The sequence below is a fragment of the Temnothorax curvispinosus genome, unplaced genomic scaffold (assembly GCF_003070985.1).
Source record: "Temnothorax curvispinosus isolate PA1 unplaced genomic scaffold, ASM307098v1 QBEX01016644.1, whole genome shotgun sequence".
Classification (NCBI taxonomy): domain Eukaryota; kingdom Metazoa; phylum Arthropoda; class Insecta; order Hymenoptera; family Formicidae; genus Temnothorax; species Temnothorax curvispinosus.
Window position 1 is genome coordinate 1 of NW_020226424.1, and position 9,297 is coordinate 9,297.

The following is a 9,297-nucleotide window of genomic DNA, read 5'->3' on the forward strand; positions in this document are numbered from 1 at the left end:
ATGAACGAAGTTGAAAAAAATATTGTTTGTACTTCATTACTAGAATTATAAATCCCATTTTACAAAATTTCGATTGATCTCTTTATTACGCAAAAAAAAATTTCCGAAATATGCGTATTTTTTTCGTGCTCTACAGTGTGATACCCCCTTAAATTTTATATCAATGAAATATAGAATTAGAATTAGATGATACTAATTTATTATAATCGAATGTAGTCATTCTGTCACACAATATTATTTAGCAAGTTTTCATCGATAAATGTGTTGCATAACGCAAGACTGATAAAGGAGGTTAACGTAAAAGAGGTCACAGATAATAGATTTTTAGATGCGCAAACATTCATCGCGTTACAGTTTATTAAGCAGAATTGAGTAATCAAACTATATAATTAAAAACTTTATTCATTTATTTATCATTTATTTATTAATAATAAAGATAATTTTAAAAATACTACGTTCTGTTTTAAATCCTTAGTATTATTTATAACTATAATTTGCAAGCAAAATATGTAGAAGATTTGTAATCCATTTTTTTTCAACATGTAATATATAAAAATATGCTTTTATTGTCAATCAACAGTACAGAAATGCATATTACATTAGAATATTTCATACATATATATGTAGAGAAGTTTTAACATTTACGTACTATAAAATCCTGAGTCGTACAACGGAAGTAATCACATTATCACTGATTTTAAAATTTTTGATGGAAAGGTGGATGATTTGTGACATCGCATTCTTCATCCGGTAAACGCTGACAAGTGGGTACAGGAGGTACCTCGCAAATGCATTTAACGCACACAGAACTATAATCTGTAGCTTGATTCAACTCATCGCCGCGGTGCATGGTCATATTGCCGAAATGACAAACGTCCTCATCTAAAAAGAACAAGTCTTAATAAGACATCAAGAGACACGGTAGTGTCTCGTGCTAAGTACGCGCGCAGCGCGAGACCGCCCTTTACACGAACGGACGAGTTGCGAGTACCCGAGATTTTGAGATCTCAATAATGACTGAACGGGTCGAGTTCTGACCTGAGTGTTTGCTTTACGCGATAAAATTAACTTTAAGATATTATATATCTCTTTGAGTATTTTATTATTGCATAAATCTAACTAACAATCTAACTAACAATTTCCAAAATCAAAATATAAAAAAAAAATTTTTAAAATAGATAAATATAAATAAAATAAAATTGTTTTTAACGAACAAACATCATACGCGCTAAGGCGTGTCAGTTAACACGTCGCATCCGTACACTAGGAAAAAAAATTAGTGCCTTCAACAAAACTGTTTCGTTAAGACGTTTTTTAAAAGCAACCAAATATCTTGTTTTCCATAACAAAATATTTAGTTACTTCTGCTAAATGTATTTTTCTGATTTGTTCTGTGGACCAAATAATTTGTTGACTTCACATACAAAAATTAAGCATTTTAGTTATTTACCGTAGAAACTCATAATAATGAAATTTTCGGTAATTGTATAGATGGGGGGGATCACCTTGGATGACCTTGATATTTTAGTATGTTGTCAAGGTCACTCTCCTGAGTGACCTTCAGAAGGTTTTAGTCCGCGCTCGTTATTCGTTAAAAAGTTATTAACAAAAAATGTTTCGAAAATATAGCAGTTATTTTGAGTATTGGAAGGCATAAATGACTAATATATACGTGTGTGTGCCCTGTTTTAAAGAAAATCACAACTTCTACAAAGCAGAACATACATGTGTGCATGTGCGTGTGCGTGTGCGTGCGCGTGCGCGTGTGCGTGTGCGTGTGCGTGTGCGTGCGCGTGTTCCTGTGCGTGTGTGTGTGCGTGTGCGTGCGCGTGCGCGTGTTCATGTGCGTGTGCGTGTATGTTCTGCTTTATAAAAGTTGTGATTTTCTTTAAAGCAGGGCACACACACGTATATATTAGTCATTTATGCCTTCCAATACTCAAAATAGCTGCTATATTTTTGAAACATTTTTTGTTAATAACTTTTTAACGAATAACGAGCGCGGGCTAAAACCTTCTGAAGGTCACTCAGGAGAGTGACCTTGACAACATACTAAAATATCAAGGTCATCTAAGGTGATCCCCCCCATCTATACAATTACCAAATTTTCTTTTACATAAACTAAAATAATGCCCAATAAGTACAATTTTTTTCTATGCATTAAAATTTAGACTTGATATCTCCGAATCTCAAAGTAAGTGATTCTAAAGAGTAGTAAAGAGTAATGCATGCTAAACACGAATCCAGTGCAGTTTTTTTATTTTTATTAATTTCTATTATTTTATAAGCGACCAAACCTAAAACTTGTGTTTGGGGCGAAGTCGTGACCAAGCCATAACGAAGTTAAGAAAGCTAAATAATATGTGCTGCGTATGCTCGGAGATAATAGAAAACAGAGCCGATGAAAAACAGTGCATTTCGTGCAGGCGTAAGGCACACAACGAGTGCGTGCGCTCGTCAGACTTTGTTTTTACACGCTTTAACTGTTAGCGAAAGAGAAAATTGATTTTCTTGAAATTATTTTCCGCTTTCCATTTTTCTACTAAAAAACAATGAATAAAGTGTATTCTATTATTTTTTATGATCAAAATTATGTATCTTTATTTAAAATCCACTCCGAGAATGAAGACACGACTCCGCCCCGGAAATTTTGATTTTTCGATTTTTGCACCTTTGTCGTTTTTACTCTATACCGATTGAACAAAGCGACGTAAACCAAAAATGCCTATATAAATTTTGTAGCCAAGGGTTCACTCTTTACAATGGTATACTATATTTCACTAAAATTGAATGATTTATTTTGTTAAAAATCGGCACCGAAAAAATAGGGTCAACTTCGCCCCGGTCTCCCCTACTAATAAAATATTATAATACTCGCAATAAAGCAATTTACACTACCAAACGCTTTGTTCTCCATAACAAAATTCATATAGTTAAAGATTTTTGGTTGTTACAACAAAAGCATTACGTTATAAGAACAAAATATTAGCAACAAAGATATATATTTACAGCAATTAAACGAGTTTTGTTGGGCATATTTTAACCAAATTATTTTATTGTTAAAACAAAATTTTGGTTCGTACAACAAAACATTTTTCCTAATGCATAATTAGTATCGCTTGAATGTTCAAATGTGTGTCGATGCGTCATTTATGTTTCAGTTCCACGGTCTTACATACAGGTCTGGAAACTCTAGTGGTGGGGGATGGTCGCCTTAGCGACGAAGAAAATAACTCGCTTTGTGACCGTAAGAGTCGCTGCCATCGGTCAGTGTATTATGTGGTAGGACAAGGACGGAAATAGTAATTAGTAAATTCAAAATCGTGAGTGTCAAATAGGCAATAATTGAAGTTTCAAATGAGGAAAGGAATAATAAATAACTTTGTATTAAGAATAAAACGTTGGAAATCTTTTTATTCGTTTCTTTATAAGGACAAATACTGACCGAGCGATACTGAGGGAATAAAAATTCTGCGTGAAGCATATATAATACTGTGCCTTCCTAGTGTGTTTTAGATTGCTAAATGAACAATATAGACAACACGATTTTTGTTTTACAATAGTTAGTTATTTCGACCAAGCTCTTTTTCATCCTTTATTTGGAATCTAATTATAATAAAACAATAAGAAATAATTTACTTTGTAAGATATAATGTTATTTTATGGAAAAGAAATATCTCTCTTCGAATACAAACGATATCAATAAACAATATCAATATAAATTGTTTCTTATAACGAGAAACTTAATTCTAACGAACACCGGATCATAAAAAAACGGAAGGCCAATTATACGAATGCGCAAATTAATAAATTGATATATAATTTATTCTTAATTTACAATATTTAAAGATGACGCGTGATTCTCGGTATGAGAGCGGTTGACTTGTATTAATTCTGATTCTTACCTTACGTATGCCTTGGTTTTATAAGATTAATTAGAAAGTTGAAGGCTATGAGTAAAGGAATATGAAGTAAATAATAATTACCCGTTTCGAGAATCCATAGTTAATTTACAGGTTTCAATATTTATATACATTCTTATTCCAAAAAATATCAATGTAGTTGTACACATAATCAAGGTCAATATCGACCTTTTTACTGTGACTAGTTACAGTTATTTAAAGAAAGAAAATGTCATATAAAAAAAGATTTACATGAGAAAGATGTTATTTTCAATCCATGTCGCTGTCCATGTCCTCAGGAGCCGAAGAAAGTATTTCAACTTAGCTCAAAGAAATAATAAATGACTTTGCATTAAGAATAAAACGTTAGAAATCTTTTTATTCGTTTTAAGAAAACCATTTAAATACATGCAAGTGCGAGGCATTTTTTGCAAAACACGATTTAACATATCGAATAAGATGAAAAAAATGGTGGTTTGCATGCTTCAAACCACCGCGACTTTTCATGTTTACAAATTCAGCGACTGAGGATGTGCATTATATGTCATTTTCAAAAATGCACTTGAATTAAGCGCAATTAAAAAATTGTTGTCACGTTACCATGGGTTACCATCTACACTTCGCGATGACAGCGATGCATAGTGACAACGCCGTGAAATAAATTCTTCCTTGCTAAAACGACCATCCCCCACCACCGAAATCGGTCTGAGTTTCCAGACCTGTATGTAAGACCGTGTTCAGTTCAATAAGCGAATTAGCTTGTATAAAATATATCTTTACATTTTTTCTATGAGTCAATAATTAATAAAATTAATAAAAGACTAGGTCAAATTCTCAAGAGTATTATCTTGGATCGTTTAAAAACATTATATTTCTATAATGTTAAATATGAAACGTACCATCAAGATTTTTGTCGGCAGACTTCAAGTCGTCTTCTTTGTGAATAACAGTGTCGTTGTTGTTTTCTATAAAACTCGATAATTAATCGTTATTGCTTATAGATAACATTGACACACGCACGCACACACGCACGCGCACACACACACACACACACACACACACAGACACACAGACGCGCGCGTGCAAAATCACACTCGTGAACTTACGACATCTCGAAAATACGCTGCAACCAGTCTGCGGCGATTGAGTGGAATAATAAACCGGAGGGCAGTTATTAAAAATGTTGCTTGCATGACGGAAATCGGGACTGCAATACGGATGTTTAGGCTTCACGCAGAAAGGTTCGACGTTTTTTCCTTAAACCATAAAATATTTTATGAACGTAAACATAGATTTATATAGTTTTAAATTAGGAATTTATATCACAGAATTGTTAGTGTTCACACATTACTGAAATATAGATAAACACGAATTTAGCTTAATTGTTATCAAACAATTAAGGATTTTAATCGACGACTGGCTATCATCGTCATGATAGCCAGTACGACCATTGATTTTGGTCAGATTATCGTCAAGACACAATGGTCGTATTGTCATGACGATGATAGCTAGTTGAGTCGATTAAAATCCTTAATTGTTTATTAACTTTAGGCAAAGTAAATGTTTCTTATTCGGTTTAATTATTATTATGACAAATGCAATATATATATTTATGGTGTACACTGTACAACAAGTGTTGAATTATTTAATTTACTTGCTTATTTATCGATAAATAAGCCAATAAATAATTATTTATTAATATATTGCATCGATGTAAGTGTTCATAATACATTTATTTCATTGAAAATTGACATTTAGTTTATATTTGTCACATTTGTCATAAGAATTTCGTGCACTGTATATAAAAATATAAGTGTTGATAATAACATTAAAATCACTCATTAGCATGTATTTTATATACATGTTTTAAGGTATATCTAGCACTGAAAAATTTAAAGTAACATAAGAGTAACCTAAGATTATCTTTACCTTCATAGCCTGGCTGGCATATACAGGTTAAATCCGGCTCACTCTCAACACTGAAGTGCTCTCCATCTCTATATTCCTTTCCGTTTACATTACAGATAGCTCTGTCTTCGGGATTTTCAGCTACAAGACGTAAATGACTTTATTTAAATGTTATCCATATATTTTTAGGATAGAAAGGTTTTTTTTGTCGGCATGTGGATTGCTATTATTGAATATTAAATTTAATTATGATAAAGCAATTTTATTGTGGCTTTTTGATTAACAAAGTTCAATAAATGTATTAACTAAAAGGGGTATATCGCAAAAATGTAAAATTATTAAAAATTTATATTTTTAACCCTTTTCGGTCACACTTCCCGAGAATCCCGCACCGGTCACACTGGGTGAAATACACCCCCAGCGTATTTGCACGTGTATAAAAAATTGTAGGTGACCTTAAAAAAAAAATATTCTGTTGTAGTTCAAGTCTTCCTTAAAAAGACTGTATAGGTTTGATTTGCAAAAAATTAATATGTAACATACAAACATATGTAAAAAAATTGTTGAAAAAAAAGTCGGAAAAGTGACTTTTCACAAAAACTAATGTAACTTTTTCAATTTTTAAGATATTTTAATTTTTCAAACGGTTTTTTCATCTTAAAAGATGACGCACTTTTCACTGATTATTGCAGTTTATGGCCGTTCCAAAAAGTATGTTGATTTTAAGGTATGAAAGTGCGATTTTTTGCGGAAAAAAAATGCCGAGAAAGAACTAACGGGCCGAAAAATATACCACCGACGGGGATCGATACTTGAAGGTCCCAACTACCTTTAGATGGCGACACAAGGCCCATTTCCATTGGTTTACTGGATCGTTTTCGAAGTCAAAAAACGCTGGGGTGTATTTTACCCCTTGTGACCGAAAAGGGTTAATTATAATGATTTTCTCATCGAGAAAGGACATAATTGGGATATAACGATGCGAATTTAATATAATATTTAAATGCATAAAAACTAGTGTTATCAATTTATCGCGAATATACGTAGAAAATTTATAACTTTTAATTAGATTATTGTGCTTACGACAAACTTCCTCTCCAGGGCAACAATTTAACGGGGATCTCTTTCTATAGCAACCTGGTTTCGCTGGTCCTTGAAAACAATCAACTATCGCACAATTAAATGTGGCGCTATAATAAAAGCAATTACATAATTTTAATAAGAGGAATTTAATAATTAAAATATTAAAAGGAGACAACAATGAAAAAATTGATGTGAAAATCTTTATTTACATTTTATCATATCCTGGGTGGCAGGTGCAACCAATGTCACAAGGATTCGCATCTTCTTCTTTGAGTACCTCTCCGATCTCGTACTCTTTACCATTGACATAACACTTGCTAGTGGATCTCTGTTTTAGATGATCACAGTTGTATTTTGTTGCGCAACAATCGCCCTCTTTCTTAAACACCGGGATACAACCGAGAACCTCGTAATACGCCAGTGGTCCCGGACATTTTGTTTTATCGCATTCCTCTTTACAAAAAAAAAATTTAAAAGAATTTAATGCGATATATTACTGACCTCACAAAAATGGATGTTTACTAGTCAAATAAGAGAATCGTTCTGAATCCTTACAGTTACGTCGTTATTCGTATTTTCGGAATTTTGAGTGGAAACAGAATTATTCACGAAGTCTAAATGTCAAAGTTTGTACAATAATACTGAATCAATTTTAAGAACTCTCTAAAAAAATACGTCGTTTCGTTATCTCTTAAATTTTATTACACTTGGTAAAAACATATTTTTAATTGACAAATTAGTAAATGAAATGATTATTATTATATAAAACGTGATTTATTATAAAGCATTTATTGTTACATAAAAATTTTCTGGCGTTGTAGAAAATGTGTCTTTTATAAAAGCAACGCAATTATAAAAGAATTTGGCAGTTACTTAAAAAATTTAATAGCTTCAACACGCAAATTTTTTTCGCGATTTTACCGTAAATTTATTATTAACTGGAGCTGTAACCCGAGATTACGTTGGAATATTTGATCAAAAATAATAAATGACTTAATTATTGCCTTACTGTAAGATTACGCAGATGAAATCAATATACTCGAGAATAACTCTTTTTGCAACAATTTATCACACGTTTTACGTAAGCGTCGTCTTCTCCATCATTTGCGACTCACCTCGATCATCTGCGACTGTGGTGGTGATGAACGCCAAATAGGCGCATATCTGAATGAGAGAACGAGAGCCACGACATGTCATGTTCGAGCAGCATAAAAACTTTCGCGACTTGCGTAACTTGCGTCTGCGCTGCGTCATTTATACCTCGACCAGTGACCACGATCTGGAAGTGGACACAAACAAGACGGTAAATATATATATGAATGACGCAGACGCAGGGATATGGTATATTGGAAGAGGTGAAATAGTATAGTGTACGGGAGTGAATTGAAACATACGCAAGAAAAAGAGTTAGAGAATTAGAAGGTACAATAGAGAGGAATATGCGTACACTGAGAAACCTTTGGTTGGAATAATCAAATTTTGGTTGACACTGTTGTTCCGGTCACAGACACAACTTAAGTTATTTGTTTCTATATGAGCAAACAAATACTTTTGTTGGAAAAACAAAATAATTTTGTTGCAAGAATATGTATGTGTGGAACCAAACATTTTGATCAAAGAACAAAAGATACAATTCGGCTACAACCAACCCAGTAAGCAAAAAATCATTATTACAATGTTATTGCAACGATATTCTAGAACTTGTAATATTGTTAAATATGTAATGGGTTGAAATGGGAGTGCCATAACGTTGCAAATAACATTGCGTTAAGGTTTTTCTATCATTCCTGTAATGTTGTTGAGATAAAAATTTAAACGTACTATCAACTTTATTACAATATTATATTAAGATTACCGTAATATTAATTCTAACATTTATTTAAAGTTCTTATTGATATTTTATTTCTATTACAGGCAACATGTTTTCAATAAATATGCAATAGTAATAAAATACCTCAATATTTATTGTCTAATTAATATTTAGATTGCTTTTATAGACCAGGCTTGGACAACTTTGAGCTCCAGAACCACGACACTTCTTTTCTATCCACGGAAAGTAGGGGAGTGTCGTGGCTCCGGAGCTCGAAGTTGCCCAGGCCTGTTATATACTAATTTGCATTGGGGAATAATTCACTAATTATCATAAAAAAGTTTTATTTATATAAAAATAATATATACCATATATTACAGTTTTCAGTTTATCACAATAATATCTTTGGTAAAAATCACGGTAATTATGCAGTAATAGGGACCACCCTCCGATGACCTTGACCTTGACATATGTTGTCAAGGTCACCCTAGCTCCTGAGTGACCTTCGGAAGGTTTTAGCCGTCGGTCATTGTTCGTTAAAAAGTTATAAACAAAAAAAGTTTGAAAAATACAGCAGCTATTTTGAGTATTGGA

General features: G+C 32.6%; 1 protein-coding gene across 2 annotated transcripts; it reads right to left on the reverse strand.

Annotated features, from left to right (window-relative positions):
- Positions 1 to 543: 543 nt before the first annotated feature.
- Positions 544 to 8,162, reverse strand: LOC112466885 (kielin/chordin-like protein). Of its 2 annotated transcripts, none has more exons than XM_025035226.1 (7): positions 8,009 to 8,162; positions 7,103 to 7,346; positions 6,894 to 7,000; positions 5,832 to 5,951; positions 5,009 to 5,158; positions 4,802 to 4,867; positions 544 to 882 (listed from the first exon to the last, which is right to left on the reverse strand). In XM_025035226.1, exons 1-7 carry the CDS (start codon positions 8,145 to 8,147, stop codon positions 698 to 700), a joined length of 1,011 nt encoding a protein of 336 aa, XP_024890994.1. In that variant the 5' UTR covers positions 8,148 to 8,162; the 3' UTR covers positions 544 to 697. The 2 variants fall into 2 exon arrangements, with proteins under 2 accessions (XP_024890994.1, XP_024890995.1); XM_025035227.1 differs by lacking the exon at positions 544 to 882 and adding an exon at positions 3,804 to 4,621.
- Between the last annotated feature and the right edge of the window lie 1,135 nt (positions 8,163 to 9,297).